This window comes from Chiloscyllium plagiosum, chromosome 22 (assembly GCF_004010195.1).
Source record: "Chiloscyllium plagiosum isolate BGI_BamShark_2017 chromosome 22, ASM401019v2, whole genome shotgun sequence".
NCBI classification, from domain to species: domain Eukaryota; kingdom Metazoa; phylum Chordata; class Chondrichthyes; order Orectolobiformes; family Hemiscylliidae; genus Chiloscyllium; species Chiloscyllium plagiosum.
In genome coordinates this window covers 36,675,383-36,691,785 of record NC_057731.1, presented here as the reverse complement: position 1 = coordinate 36,691,785, position 16,403 = coordinate 36,675,383, and the positions used below count along the sequence as shown (strand labels likewise).

The window sequence follows — 16,403 nt, the reverse complement described above, 5'->3', positions numbered from 1 at the left end:
TCATTACTTAAAAAGGCGATATATTGTGCAAAGTACTCCAGATGTGATGTCACCAGTTCATTGTGTTACTGAAGCATAACCTTTTGAGTTCAATTCATTCCCAATAAATTATAACATTCTATATTTCTCCTAATTACTTGCTGTACCTGCATGATTCACACTTGAAGGCACCCAAACTCCTCTGTGTCTCGAGCTCCAGGACTGTTTGGTGATTTGCACTGTTGTTTAAATTGGGTGAAGTCTACAGCAAGTGGACTGACACATAGTAATGGTCTTGCTTCTGACTTCATGGTTTTATTCAGGTTTAGCTTCAGACAAGAATGCTAAAGTTTCTATCTACTGACGCTTGCAGCGACAGGAAGAAAGAGCAGAGGTGAAAAAGAGGAGCATAGACTGCTTGGAGAGGAAGGATACAGTGCTTTCAGCAGGAGAATGTGTGTACCCAGGGTCGTCACGGAATCTTTCTCCTGCCTTATTGCAAGCCAGGAAATGTGTGCTTGAGGTTTTTGATTGAGCAAGGAAGTGTTCACCAAAATCTGACCTTTGGCATTGTCAATGCTGCATACTGTGACTGTGTATCCATGAACTTCTTTCATGTTGTGCTCTTTCCAGCAAAGGACATCTGCAGCACTTTACAATTTATCATCCATTACTGTATATGTGGGGGACTGACTGTCTCTTCATAAGAAGAACAGATTATATTACCTCCTCTCTTTCCTGACAGAAGCAAGCTGGATGTGCAGGACAGTGGTTGGTGCAGGGTATCATTGATTGCAGACATGATATTTTGTGGTGCTCCATCTCACTTCAGAAATGTTCCCCAACCATCTAAATTTCAGAAATGTATTCCAATAGTAAAGGGTTCCACCCTCTCAATATGCAGCTGGTGTGCAATCATACTCAATATATCATGCTGCTATTCTAGCAACAGCCAAGTTGCCTGAATTTTGCACCATTTTGCTGTACCATCAACATTGCAGCTACCATAACAGACTGAGTGTCACTATTGGATGAGAAATCTAACCTGAGTTATGACTCCTGTATGTAACCCACACACACACATGGACAACATACATCAGGTGAGAGGTTTACTTCAATATGCAATGTAATTGAGCAGACTGTTAGGATGCTACTTGAGCAATACTTTTATCTGACCACACCGGAAGATGTCTGCAGTACTTGCTGGGGCATGTGGCATGATTAAATGTGGTCTGTATACCTCTCCTTCCTGAGGGGACAGTTGTTGCCAGCGGGCCTCTGGCAAACAGTAGAGGAGCAGGAAGTGGAAGGTAGGAGGCAGCCATCAGATGGCCTTTCTGATTGGGCTGTCTATGATTAGCTGAATGCAACGCTAATTCCCCATTCACCAATAGTTACACGCTTTGGCTCCTCTCTGTATGAATCAACACAAAATTCTCTTAGATAAATCCCTGAAACAAAGGTCTCCATAACACAAACATCCTAAACTAATGTTATCAAACAAGCCATCAAAAATTCTGTATAACTCTGTTGACTAATCACCATTGTGTAATCCCTCAGTGCCATCTTCTGTGTGCCTTTGCCTGACCTGGTGCTATTATGTCACTGTAGTGGTTGCAACATGGAAAGCGGGCACCTGTTGACTTTCATTGGGAAGATGGCAGTGTGTTCTTTTAGTATGATCTCTGGTCCCTAGAAGTCTTGGACTTTTCCAATTTCTATCTTTCAACATCGTCATCTGTGCCCTTGCAGCAAGACCTGTATTTGACCTTGCTAATATTTAATATTAACTTTGTTAATATTTAATACTACATTCATATTGACATGCAGCTGCAGGAGCCATTCCTGTTTTCTGCTATCGAACCACTTCTGGTAAGCAGGTACCTGCTCTACTCTCTTCTCCCCAGCTGGGCTTCAGATCACTCATGTCCAATATTTCAATACATGAAGATCCTGTTTCTGAGCAAAGTTTTGAAGTATGTGTACAGTTACTATGAGTGTCAGAGGTGAATAATGATGCTTATTCATCAGTCTCTTCTTCTGAGACTGCTTCTTGCTCTTATACCACTGCTTGGCCAGGTTACGAAAACTCAGTGTCTGAAGGTAGAAATGCACATTGATGGGGATGGGAGCAGAGGAAGGCAAGAAGTGCATGCTTACAACATCTGCTGCTTGTATACCAGAAGAAATTGTGACATGAGGGGCAAAGGGCATGTTAAAAATGGTTAGAAATAGGAATACCATCAGTATCAATGGTTTCAGCCCTGCCTCTATTCATGGTCTCAATCTACTAATGGTGAGAATTGTCTACCCCATGAAGAAAAGTACATGCAATCTTGACTGGCCCAGGCCTATTAGGTGCTGCTGCTTCCTATTATGCACCAATCTCTCTCATAAGAGGAGAGACATGTGTCAGTGATGTGATGTGGTGTGTTTGGATGACATTGCTGCCTTAGTTGAATGCTGTGGCCATTGTGTCCAAGTAAGGTTTGTGTGTGAGAGCCACAGCAGTGCTAAGACTGAGGTTGAGATGAAGCTATGAATTGAGGGATGTGTTGGAATTGGCAGAGATTGTTGGAAGGTAAGTGAAAAGGGCACTGGTGAACTGACCATTATCTGTGGCTGATGATTTGTATGTAAGAACATTTCTTTTAACCTCAATTCAAAGACTTTCAAAAGTACTCGTGTGAAGTGATTTGAAATTCCTGGGGAGTGGAATTATAGTCCTCGGGCTACACTGCTTGCATTTACTGTTATGGATATCTGCCCTCGCTACCTTCTGAGTGTTTGTCTGACACTTCTCTTCAACTCCCTTTCCTCGATCAGGGCCTCCAGTGCTGCATCTGAGAACCTGCTGCACACATTTTCCCTTGATGGGGCACAACTTCCTGCACATCAGATTCTTCAGCAGCTTCTAGCTCCTGGTCCAGCCAGAAGACATCTCCCTTTAAGAGATACAGATTGGATCTAAGTAGTACAGGCTTGCTCTAAGCAGTGCTCCCTTCGAGTCAAATTGGGACCTCTGCTGAGCTGTGCAGTCACGCATTTAGCACAGGGCTCGACACAATCACCATGTATATTAGAAGGTCGCAGACTATTTGCATACTGCCTGTATCAATCAGTTGTGGATTAATCACATATCATGATCTCCAAGGCTGGTTCCAGAGGCTATCCAGTTTTGCCCTCTCTGTCTTCTGACTTGAAATTGTATTACTTAATACAAGAGCCAGAGAGCTGTGCGTCATTTTTATCAGACAATGGCACTGTTACCACCTTTTTATTGGAGTTTTTGTCAGAGTTGTGTAAATAAATGCTAATTACTTGTTAATATTTAATATTACATTCATATTGACTTTCAGTGGCCAGAGCCATCCCTGCTTTCCCCTATTGAACATTCCCCATGTTCAGTTTTATATAAGTAACAGGTCTGGAAATGATGTCCTTGATGATGAATAAAGTGAAAGCTTGGAGGAAGGCTTACTGATAGGGCATGATGGTTAAGATGATAGGGCGTGGCCACTGGCATTGGCAAGGTGGCAGGGCAATTATTCATTAGCTGCTAAACAATTTCAACTGGCTGGTGGGTTGCCAGGCCATTCTATACTTGCCCTATCCCTGAGGCAGGCATAGGATTTCAGCCTCTCTCCAAACCAAGTTAAGCCTGTTTGTGTGCTTGTAGTCATGATTTGGAGGTGCCTGTGCTGCACTGGGGTGTCCAAAATTGAAAATCATACAACATCAGGTTTATTTGGAAGCACTAGCTTTCTGAGCACTTCTCCTTCATCAGGTGGTTGTGGAGTATAAGATCATAGGACACAGAATTTATAGCAAACGTTTACAGTGTGATGTAACTGAAATTATATATTGAAACGACCTGGATTGGTTGTTAAGTCTCTCATCTTTTAGAATGACCACGTTGGTTTCAGTTCTTTCATATTTAAATCCCAGAACTTTCTTAAAGTTACATTCTCAAGTGAACTTTAACAATAGGTGCCATGTTGGCCCAGATAATGCATTGAAGGTGTGAGGTGCCCTGTGTGAGGCTGTCTGTGCCCCAATGTTCTGATTGATTATAATCTAAAAAAGGGATTTACAGAATCTTACATGGACTCATACAGTTTTTGAACAAAATAAAATGTAATTCTGCAAGTACAAATTCACCCCACAAACTTGTATGTGTGTGTGCGCGCGTGGGGGGACTTCAGGACAGGCAACAACGCAAGGTGGCCGAGCAGAGGCTGATAGCCAAGTTCGGTACCCAGGGGGATGGCCTCAACCGGGACCTTGGGTTCACGTCACACTACAGGTGACCCCACTGCATCATACACACATACACACAGACACAGACATACTCATACACAGACACACTCAGACACTCCTACAAACCATACTCTCATGCAGACCCTCTCTCATACACAAGCTCTCTCTCATATGCTCACATATACACTCCCACACTCACACACACACATACCCTCTCACAGAGTCTTATACCCCTTTACACTCACACATTAACACACTCTCACAGACACTCATACCACCTGATGGAGGAGCAGCGCTCTGAAAGCTAGTGCTTCCAAATAAACCTGTTGGACTATAACCTGGCATTGTGTGATTTTTAAGTCTTGCAGTTAACACAATTATTTTTTAAATTCAGCAAACCACAGGGTGGGTTAAGTTCCATATTGTAGGACACCATCAAGATTAAATACAAGAGGAGAGAACTAAGTCAATTGGGAAGTGGTAATTTAAGTTTTAAAAGCTTGCAGCTTTAATAGAGGTCGACAGATTAAAGCAGCTTCTGTATTGTGTAAACCCTGTGATAGCGTGCTTCATTCCTAAAGTGTGTAAGAGTAGTATCCAAAATTGCTGGCACCCTGCCAGCTTGGCTCCTATGAAAACCCATTTTCAATCTTCTGTTTTGTCTCTAAACATTTTAACAGTCTTTACTGTATATATTTGATAACCAGCCAAACCAAAGTGCTGTCCTGTGTCATGTAAAAGGAAGAATGGGGAAGAATAACTGAGAGGAGGAGATGCTGATAAATCTTGATTTCAGCACAGTAAAGAGCAGAGGAAGCAGAATGTGTATGAAGGAGCATTTTTATCTGTATTCTTCGGATGGCCATTTTGTGCCCTTGTTGCCCTCTGTATCTTCCTGAGGGTGTTCACCATGGAGGGATATTGATTCATCAGTTGTGACAGGATTGAAAGTAATAATCAGAAGAACAGTTTCTTGATCATCTTTGATTTGAAAACATGACACTTTGTTGGCCCATTGACAACGTTGAGTATCATTCCCACCTAATTGTGTAATGCTGTACTCTGACCTTTGGTGGATGTGGATTGCCAGTTGGATAGAATAGACCCAGGAATGATGAAGGATTCTGGAATATGAGTGTTCATGAGCTGACAGATCGGAACCTTAAATTACTCACAGATATATTAAACTTTTGGACATGGCCTGTTATTTTGAAGCAAAAATTGTAAGTCAGACTTGGCTGGTAATGTACTTCTGAGCACTTGGACTGCACTGACTGCTACTAGATTCCCAGTGTAAACTCCACGAATGTCACACCTTATAGGGTGCAAAGGAAACTTCAAAAAGTGAATCTCCCAAAAGGCAGAACTGTAAGGCAATCAAATTTCCTCTTCTCAGTTGATAAACCTCTTTTGTGGGTGAGATTCCAGACTTGGTACAGCCATCAAAGGACATATTTGTGTTTCCCCTTCCATGAATACACAAAAAACAATTGTATCGACTGGTCTATGTGTGTTTGTTAGTGGACCTGTATGCTTTGAAGTCACAGCTTGAGGATAACCATTGAACAGTGCACTGACCATAAAAAGGAAAAGATTGTCTCTTGTTCTGTGGGACGTAAACCATCCACTGTTGAAAGGAAACAGGACAAAATCACACAACACCAGGCTATAGTCCAACAAGTTTATTTGGAAGTACTAGCTTTAGCATAGCATCCCATCATTTATTCCTCATGGAACTCTGCATATCTTTTAAAAAATAAATCTGACTTGGACTCACCTCTTATTTTAAATCTGTATACTTGTATTGTATTATTGTTTATTTTTGCATTTAGTAACTAACAAACTCACTGTTTCATTAATTTAAGAAATCTGATTGAATTGGCTCCTTTTAAAACATAAATTCATTTGGCCTAGAAAAAAGATCTCCTGAAGAGAAGAGATTATTCCTAAATTAACCTTCCATTAACTGAGAGGGTGAATAAAGAGGGGGAAGCCAATTCATCTCTGCACAGCAGGAAATTTAGTAATATGAGGTATCCTGTCTGGAACCATAATAAATTTTCACCCAGGCACTGGTCATATTACTATGCCAAGTTGTTGCTTGTAAGACAACTTTGTCAACATTGGTCCTGACTCCAGATATTCATGAAGAAGACTGTGAGGCATACTTTAAACTGGCTATATCAATTTTATTTGTATTTGTTTTATAGATGGGAGTGTCATAAGCAAAGTGCTTATTGCCCATTTCTAACTTCCCTTGAGAAATTTTCATGAAAACATCTGGGGTTGGGTGGAAGAGGCAGAGAGGTGGCAGGTGAAATTCAATGCGGGCAAGTGTGCAGTAATATAATTTGTTACCGAGAATGTGGAGAAAATAAAGAATATAACTCTAAATATGTGTGGGAGCAGACAGATCTGGAGCATGTGCATCCTTAAGTCATTGATGGGAAGGCACTTTGAGAGCACAGTTAGTAAAGCATGCTGTATCACGGCTTTAATAGGGCCATAGAGAGCAGGAGCAAGGAAGTATTTGAACATATGTAAGATTCTGATTTGGTCTCAGCTGGAGTATTGCATCCAGTTCTGGGCATTATGTTTTAGGAAAAATGTGCAAGTTTTGGAAAAAGCACAGGAGAGATCTATAAGAATGGCTCCAGAGATGAGGAATTTCTGTGATGAAGATAGATTGGTGAAGAGAAGGCTGAGAAAAGATATGGTTGAAGTAGTTCAAGTCATGAGAGATCTGAATAGAGTAAATAGGGAGAAGATGTTCCCATTTGTGAAAGGATCAAGAACAAAAAGGTGCAGATTTAAAATAATTAATAATAGAAGGAAAAGTCAAATAAAAACATTTCTCATGTGATGTGTAGTTATGATCTGGAATGCACTGCCTGACAGTATTTTGGAGGCAGGTCCAATTGATGCAATCATTTGGGAATTAGATTATTTAAGGTTAAGGAACAAGTGCAAGATAGAGACAAGGCAGGAGAATGGCTCTAAGTGAAATGTTTATTTAGAGAGCTGGCATAGGTACTCTGAGTTGTAACAGCCTCACTCTGAGTTGTAACAACTCTGTAATTTTGGATGGCTTGTCAGGTCATTTCAAGAGAATTTGGAGTTAACCACATGATACAGTGTCTTGTATAGGTCAAATTGAATAAGGGCAGTGGATTTATTTTCCTAAAGGGCATTAGTGAGGCAGGTGGGTTTTTCACAACAATCATTTGGATTAATGATCACATTGTCAGGGTTTTAATTCAAGTTTCGTTTTAGTAATCAAATTTAAATTTTCTGAGCTATGATGATGGATGTAGGGTTTGTGCCTCAATCATTAGTTTAGGCCTTTAGAAACTAGACTAATAACACCATCATTGTGCTACAGTATAGAATCATACTGTCTGTGTGGCTGGTTCAGTGGAGTCTCTTGTCAATGGTAACCCCCTGGATTCTTAGGGGGAGCATTCATTGATGGTAATGCCATTGAATTTCAAGGGAAGGTGCTGTCTTGGTGGAAGCAGTAATCGGCTGTCACTTCTGTCATGTCAATGTTGCCTGCTATAAAACACAATCAATCTGAATGTTGTCTTTTTTTATTCATTTGTGGGATGTGGGTGTTGCTGGTGGCCAGCATTTATGGTCTGTCCCTAGTTGCCATTGAGAAGGTGGTAGGAAGCTGCCTTCTTGAATCGCTGCAATCCATCTGCTGAGGCATCCACCCTCAATACCAATAGGGAGGAATTCCAGGATTTTGACTGACCAACAGTGATGGAATGGTAATATATATCCAAGTCAGGATGGTGAGTGCTTTGGAGGGGAACTTGAAGGTGGTAGTGTTCCCATCTGCTGCATTTGTTTTTCTCGATGAAAATGGTCATAGGTTTGGAAGCTGCTGTCTGAGGATCTTTGGTGAATTCCTGCAGTGCATCTTGCACTGCTGCTACTGACTGCCGGTGTTGGAAGGAGTGAATGCTTGTGGATGTCATGCCAATCCAGTGGGCTACATTGTCCTGGATGATGTCAAGCTTATTGAGTGTTGTTGGGGCTGCATTCATTCAACCAGGTGGGAAGCATTCCATCACACTATTGACTTGTGCCTTGTAGATGGTGGACAGAATTTGGGAAGTCATGAGGTGAGTTATTCAGCACAGTATTCCTAGCCTCTGACCTGTTCTCATAGCCACTGTGCTTATATGATGAGTCTAGTCAAGTTTCTGGTCAATGGTAACCCCCCGGATGTTGATAGTTGGGGATTTAGTGATGGTAACACGATTGAATGTCAAGGGGCGGTGGTTAGATTGTCTCTTATTGATGATGTGTCATCGCCTGACATTTATGTGGTGGGAATGTTACTTGCCACTTGTCAGCCCAAGTTTAGATATTGTCCACATCTTGTTGCATTTGAATGTGAACTGCTTCAATATCTGAGGAGTTGGGAAAGGTGCTGAACATTGTGAACTTCTGACCTTATGATGGAGGGAAGATCATTGATGAAGCAGCTGAAGATGGTAGGGCCTAGGACATTACCCTGCGGAACTCCTACAGGTCTTGCATTCATGGCAGCCCCAATTCATTAGCTAAAGATTTGTCAATGGAACTGAATGCCATTCAGTTATCAGCACGTGTTCCTGCTTTTGATGTAAAGTTGGAGGAAAGGTCATTGATGAAACAACTATAGATGATTGGGACTTGAACACTATTCTGACTAACTCCTGGAGCAATATCCTAAGAGTAAGATGAATAGCCTCCAGTAACCAGAGCCATCTTCCGTTTTTCACTAGTTATGACTCCAACCAATGTGGAATTTGCTTTGATTCCTTTTGTTACAATTTTGCTAGGGCTTCTCGATGCAACTTAGGGATTGATGCTGCCTTGATTTGAAAGGCAGTCACTGTCACCTCATTTCTGGAGTCTATCTTGTGTGTCTATGTTTGCAACAAGCCTGTAATGAATTCTAGGCTGCATGGATTTAATGGAACACAAACTGAGCATCAGAGGGCAGATCCTTGGTGAGCAAGTACCACTTGATAGCAATCACAGTTTCCACCTCTTTGATGAATTGAGAATGGACTGATGGAGTGTTAGGTAGGTAAAAACAATGACTGCAGATGCTGGAAGATTCTAGATTAGAGTGGTGCTGGAAAAGCACAGCAGTTCAGGCAGCATCCGAAGAGCAGGAAAATCGACGTTTCGGGCAAAAGCCCGATGGAGTGTTAGGTGACTAGATTGAAATTTTCCTTCTTTTTCTGGAAAGAGCAATTTTCAAATTTATTAGATAGGCACTAATGTTGTAACTATACTAGATTAATTTGGCTAGTTCGAGAGCACAAATCTTTGGCACTTAATTCCTCCTCATATGATTCGTCTGGTTTTATTCTTGTTATTCCTTGTTGTGGTTTAATGGAGCTGAGCTGTTTTAGAGTAAGGGTCAAGCAAACTGTGCTGGGACTGGAGCGCCATGTGGGTGAGGCTGGGTATGGACAGTTGGTTTTGTTTTGTAAAGTAGATGAGTAAACCTGCTAGCTTCTTGGTCATTTCTTTGTTTGTCAATACTGGATTTGTTTTTATTTCCAGATCTTGTATTCAAATTCTCAAATTGCAATTGTGGTATTTGAATTGACATTGCTTGCATTATTTGCTCAGGCCTCTTAAGCACAAACATCATAACATTCAGGGCTATGGGCCAAGTGCTGCAAAATTGATTTAGAATAGTTTTTTAATGGTGCAGGCTCAATGGGCTGAAGGGCCTCTTCTGCACTGATTGATTCCATGTTACAAATCCAATAATGAAACCACCAAGCCAGGGGTTTCCAAAGTGGGGATGGGGGCCACAAGCTAAACCTTTGGAGACATTAGATCCAAGACAGTAATGACTGATGTGGAGTTCATACCAAGTTACACAGCTCCTGCTCTCCAGGCCCTCACTCTGACAAAGCCTCGAAATAGATTGCAATTTAATATTGCTTTCTAATTCTATCGTTTTTTTGGAATAACTGATGAACAGTGATTTTTGTTATCAGGGGAATATATAATCTATCTCTAAAATTTCAATGTGTGATTTGCTAACTTTGGAGACCCTGTTGTAATTTATAAATACTGATAATTATCAAGAGAGTAAATAATCATGAAATAATTTTCTAAAGAACATTGGGGAAAGTTTGCACTGTAGTACCATACCTATTCAGAACAAGAGAGGGCATTTTGGAGGAATGATGGTTGTGATAATGTTATAACGATGAATTAGGGAAGTAAGGCTACAGAGCGAAAAGAGCTTGCAAAGCACTGTCATGCTTCACCTTAGCAAGCACAGAATTCTAATCGTTCTAAATCCTTAACAAAGATGACGCACGTTACATTTTCTCGTGTAAGGGCAACAGCTGTGAAAATGACTCCACTCTCAGCAGTTTTTGTATGTTTTGCAGAGGTCATACATTGAAAATAGCAGCACTGATGGCAACTCCACCTCCCTGTGCTTTTCTGATGTTGCTGTTCAAGAATGTGTTGTTGTGTCATTGAAGGGGCAGGACAACGGAAAGCAGCGGAATTTGTATTCACTGCATAGCAGCTGTGAATGGTTATTTCAGCAGGGCTGAATCCACACAGGGAATGCAGAGTAATTCCTGACGAGCCGAAGCACTCAGACCCTGCTTTAGGCTGTCAGACCTGCTTAGAGCTGCTGTGCAAACTAACTACTGGACGCAGAAACCAGGGATATTATATCACTGGTGCCTGATCAAAAACTGCATTTAGATGCAAACCTAGTTTCACAGTTTTTACTGGAGTTACTGCTGATGAAATGGTCATGGTGAACGAAAAAGGTACAACGTTAATATTTCTTGTTTAATTCCAGGACTGTTGTTGCTTTGGCATTTAATCATCTATAAACCTTTTGTCTTGAGAAGAACTAAGTAATTTTAATATTCTTCATTACGTTGTACAGTATAAACTTGTTTAATTCTGTTTTGAAAACTGCGTACTTCATCAATCCATATGATTTAGGGACCCTCCCTTCTTGAAGCATTTACTAAAATTTATAACTTTAATTAACAGTGCCTCTAGAGAATCAGTTATATTGTGTGCATGTCGCTCACTGACTGTATTATAACAAACTTACATCTGGAATGCGACGAGTTTGCTGTTTTGACTTGAGGTTCAATAGTAGAATTGTACAGTGTGTTTACTCAGTGTGAGAAACTCCCCAAAATAGCACGGAAAATACAACTTGCACAACCGACTGGAACACATGCATTTGCAGCTTTAACGTTCTTAACGTGTTAAATGTAAAGCTCGTTTAGATGATGTGAGGACACTTCTTAAAATAAACAACTGAGTCCACTTGCTCGCACTTCCTTTGTTGAGAGTTGGAAGGAATTCCTGAATACGGATGGAAAGTATTCCTGGAAATGGATGGAAGGATACGTGAATTAGTAAGAAATCAGTTTGCCTTTTGATATCAGAGACTTTAAAGTTACGAGATGTAAAATTGCTAGGGAATATTGAATGAGATGTCATTAGGAATCACAGTGGCCTTATTTCCACAAAGCTGCTGTAGCAATAAACGTGTTATTAACAAGCTTGGGCTGTCTTAACTCGCAATTAATTGTACCTATTGCAAATAAAGGACGTTCAGATTTTGAAAAAATGGCTTTAAAAACGCTTTGCAAGAAACTGTTTGCTGCGCTGACAAAGAATCAGGCAAGGACACCGCACACAATGAGGCCATTTGACCCATCATGCATGTGTAGAAACTTTCTGTTAGTTTTCCTTCCTTGTCCTTCCTCATTAGGCTTGCAACTATTTCCCCTTCAACAGATTTTTTATTAAGGCAGATTTTAGTCATTTGATGTTGTGGCTGCTTGTACATACCAGAGGTCAGGAAATTCCGGAATGTTTTACTTTTCAGTTGATAAGGTGTCAAATCCATTGCCATCCCAATACTAGTTGGCAGACCTGGAGCCGTCTTGTAAATAAGTTAGCTGAATAATTTCTCTTAGTAGCCAAACAAACCAAATAGAATCATAGAGTCATAGAGAAGTACAGCATGAAACCAGACCCTTCGGTCCAACGCGTCCATGCTGACCAGATATCCCAACCCAATCTAGTCCCACCTAACAGCACCTGGCCCATATCCCTCCAAACCCTTCCTATTCATATACCCATCCAAATGCCTTTTAAATGTTGCAATTGTACTTGCCTCCACCACTTCCTCTGGCAGCTCATTCCATACATGTACCACCCTCTGAGTGAAAAAGTTGCCCCTTAGGTCTCTTTTATATCTTTCCCCTCTCACCCTAAACCTATGCGCTCTAGTTCTGGACTCACCGACTCCAGGGAAAAGACTTTGTCTATTTATCCTATCCATGCCCCTCATAATTTTGTAAACCTCTTTAAGGTCACTCCTCATCCTCCAACGCTCCAAGGAAAACAGCCCCGGCCTGTTCAGTCTCTCCCTGTAGCTCAAATCCTCCAACCCTAGCAAACTCCTTGTAAATCTTTTCTGAACCCTTTCAAGTTTCACAACATCTTTCCGATAGGAAGGAGACCAGAATTTCACAATATTCCAACAGTGGCCTAACCAATGTCCTGTACAGCCGCAACATGACCTCCCAACTCCTGTACTCAATACGCTGACCAATAAAGGAAAGCATACCAAACGCCTTCTTCACTATTCTATCTACCTGCGACTCCATTTTCAAGGAGCTATGAACATACACTCCAAGGTCTCTTTGTTCAGCAACATTCCCTTGGACCTTACCATTAAGTGTATAAGACCTGCTAAGATTTGCTTTCCCAAAATGCAGTACCTCGCATTTATCTGAATTAAACTCCACCTGCCACTTCTCAGCCCATTGGCCCATCTGGTCAAGATCCTGTTGTAATCTGAGGTATCCCTCTTCGCTGTCCACCAATCCTCCATCTGCAAACTTACTAACTTTACCTCTTACACTCGCATTCAACCTTTTTGGTGAGGAACAACAATTTGCATTTCTGAACCACCTTTAGAGCAGAGAAGTGTCCTGCAGCCCTTGACTAAATGATTTGGAAGAAAATATTTTAAAAAGTGGTCAAGAGTTCAAACAAATAAGTGTATTTTAAGGACAATCTTAAAGCATGAAAGAGAAGTCGAGTTGATTGACAGTTTACAATCGTAATTTCAGAACGCAGTACCAAGTTGACTACAAGACAGGGTTACTGTTTGTAGGGCAAAGGGTGTAGGCCGTAAATGGCCTCACATCAGCTTAATTCCTGGTCTCATCTTGAAAGGCCAAGTTAGAGTTCCTTCCCAAACTTGTTCGAAGTGGCGACAATAGCAGATAGTGAGGACTACAGATGCTGGAAACCAGAGTTTAGATTAGAGTGTGCTGGAAAAGCACAGCAGGTCAGGCAGCATCCGAGAAGCAGGAAAATCGATGTTTCGGGCAAAAGTCCAGATACCCAGGCAGGAGAAGCCACCAACATCGACCAAAAGAACTTTGCTGGTACACAGCTGAGTTGCTTAAGGAGGAAAGGTTGGAATTAGGGGAATGAATGTCTTTGTCATCAGAGGTGGCGAGAGGTGTGTTTGGGATGGTGCATCCTTGACAGATAAAGTCCACAATTAAGGCTGTATGTTGGTTAAAACAGCAGCTAGGCTCTAATATCATGATCCAAGCGCAACCAAAACCCTTAAACAAAGGCCACATCAGTTTCTGGAAGGGTTCTTCTTGCCTGTCTAAAACAGCAAGTTAAGACCAGAATCTGTGCTAAGTTTCACCTGCCTGTTTCTGAAAAACATGAGCAGGATATTACAATCCAATTCTGTCCTTTTTGGAATAATCTAGGAGCAGTCATTGTTGTTCTCAAGAAAACAGAAATATATATCTAAAATTTCACCATGTTATACACTAACTTTGAAGGCCCCATTGTAATTGATAAGAGCAAATAATTATCAGGAGAGTAAATAATCATGAAATAATTTTCTAAAGATCAATGTATTGATAGCCTTTCTGACAGTTTTAGAGACTGTGTGAAACCGGGAGCCCTGTTTATTGATCTCCAGACATTAATTTTCTGATAACTCTGCAGAAGAAACCCAATCCAATTTATTGTTTGATTCTCAGACAGAGGTCCTCTATATGAGTCTGTAGGTATTGTTGATAATATATCAGACTGTCCTTGACAAATTCCTAAGATTGTTTTCATTGCTCAGAGGGTGATTTGACTGAGGTGCACAACATTATAAAGAAATGGCATATTGTAGATGGAAATAACTTGTTTCAATGACTAAAGGGTCCAAACTATCAGGCCATAGGTGTAGAAAACAAGAGATTTAGGCAATAGAACAAGAAAACTATCTCAACAGTAAATGGTGAGGCTGCAGAATGCATTACAGGGGTTAGTGATTGAAACAGTGATTATATCAATGTTAAATAATAGATTAGGTGTACACTGATAAAGAAATATACAGAGATATTGGAACAGAACTGTTGGGTTAAGGCCACAGCTCTTACTAGTGAAGAACACTCACATGGTTGTAGGTGCTGATTTCAACATTGTAATTTCTATGTAATTGTGTAATTTCTTTATAAGCAATGGAACTCTGGAAATGGTTTTAAGGTTTTGTAGTCATTGTTTTTCCTTGCTTTACATGTTTAATAATCTACTATTCACCTTGTCTTTTCTGAAAGACAACAACAATCTTTTTTTGAGTCATAGAGGTGTACAGCAGGGAAACAGACCCTTCAGTTCAACACGTCCATGCTGACCAGATATCCTAAATAAATCTAGTACCATTTGCCAGCATTTGTCCCATATCCCTCCTTATTCATATACCCACCCAGATGCCTTATAAATATTATAATTGTGCCAGTCTCCACCAATTCCTCTGGCAGCTCATTCCATACACTCACCACCCTCTTTGTGAAAAAGTTGCCCCTTAGGTCCCTTTTGTGTTTGTGTGAGTGCTTGCGTGCGTGTGAGGGTGAGTGTGTGTGAGAGCGAGAGTGGGTGAGTGTGAGTGTGATCTGTATAGATTTCCCTTTACTTTCCTATTTCTTGTGATAGTCCTAATGAGTGCAAAATGAAAAGCTTTGATGAAACATGTCTTTTTTTCAGCAGTACTCAAATTCTGTATGGGTGAATGATTTTTTTTCTTCCTATTACCAGTATGTCAGTTATATGCAAGACTTGGCAGTGTTGCCTGTTAATTCACTAGAAGCCAACTATAACTGAAGCATGTATAAGTCTTCTGTAATACAAGAAGAGTAAAATAAACTGAGGTTGTGAAAGGGAAAGCATGAACTTTTACAGGAGCTCAGGAAGTTACAAGGCATCTAAGTAGCATTGATTAAATGTTAACGAATTTGGAGGATGTGGTTTTGAAAGTGTCCAATCACTGTTGCATGCTGGTTGACACTGTAAATTGATCTCACTCCTCTACTGAAATAACTGCTATTATTACCCCATCCTTAAAAATAATCCACTTTACCCCCATGTGCTTAAAAGTGTTAGGCTTGGGGCTCCAAAGCTGTTTCCCACTGGAAAACTGTTGTCACGCCACATTGTGCAACTGGGTGGCAGAGTGAGAGTTATGAAGCATTTTCATGATTTTTCAAAAGCTTTTAAGTCCCATCATTTCAGCCCCACTTCATGGCCATTAACCCAATAGCAACATCCTTTTTCTCTCCAAAATCAATGAACTGTTGTTACTTTTGACAGTCTCTGACCAAGTTGTACTTTGCATCCTTTACCTTATCAATCTTCCTGAAACCAGTTAGTCATAGAGTCATACAGTGCTCCCTCAGTGCCTTGCTCCTGTTGTACAGCTCTTGTTCACTCCCACTCTTACCTCTTAGATTATTGCCACATTCAATTTTTTTTTTATTGCTGCTGCAATAGCCTCCCTCCCCAGCCCCTTCCCAAGGGATGTATAATTGGCTCTGCCTCTTCCTCATCTTGTTTTCAGTCATGAAGTAAATGTGAACTTTTTAACACCAGTAAATGTGCAATGTTAATCTAATTAAATCCTTTGTCATAGCATTCCATTCTTCTAAAAATAACCAAAACACAACAGCTGTTTTGTGGAGGGCAAGACTAACAATTTGCTCTTTATTGCTTTATCTCATCATCAGTGACTCATTTTGTGGTTAGTTTCTGCACCACCTTCCAGTGACTGATCATGCCCAAGG

The 16,403-nt window shown here is 40.8% G+C and overlaps 1 protein-coding gene across 6 annotated transcripts in view; it reads left to right on the top strand.

Annotated features, from left to right (window-relative positions):
- The window catches only part of LOC122561213 (actin-binding LIM protein 1-like), a 377,099-nt gene that overhangs the window by 149,570 nt on the left and 211,126 nt on the right, over positions 1-16,403 (top strand). The window contains exon 1 of one of the 6 annotated variants that reach the window (XM_043712806.1): positions 10,689-11,054. The exons of 3 other annotated variants lie outside the window; for them this stretch is intronic. Coding sequence is in view for 2 of the 3 variants with exons in the window: in XM_043712801.1 (XP_043568736.1) it covers positions 11,033-11,054 (22 nt within the window). In the remaining variant the exon portion in view is untranslated. Of the gene's footprint in view, positions 1-10,688; positions 11,055-11,530; positions 11,664-16,403 lie in introns of those variants that run through there. 2 more of the 6 variants (XM_043712801.1, XM_043712805.1) reach the window with 2 other exon arrangements.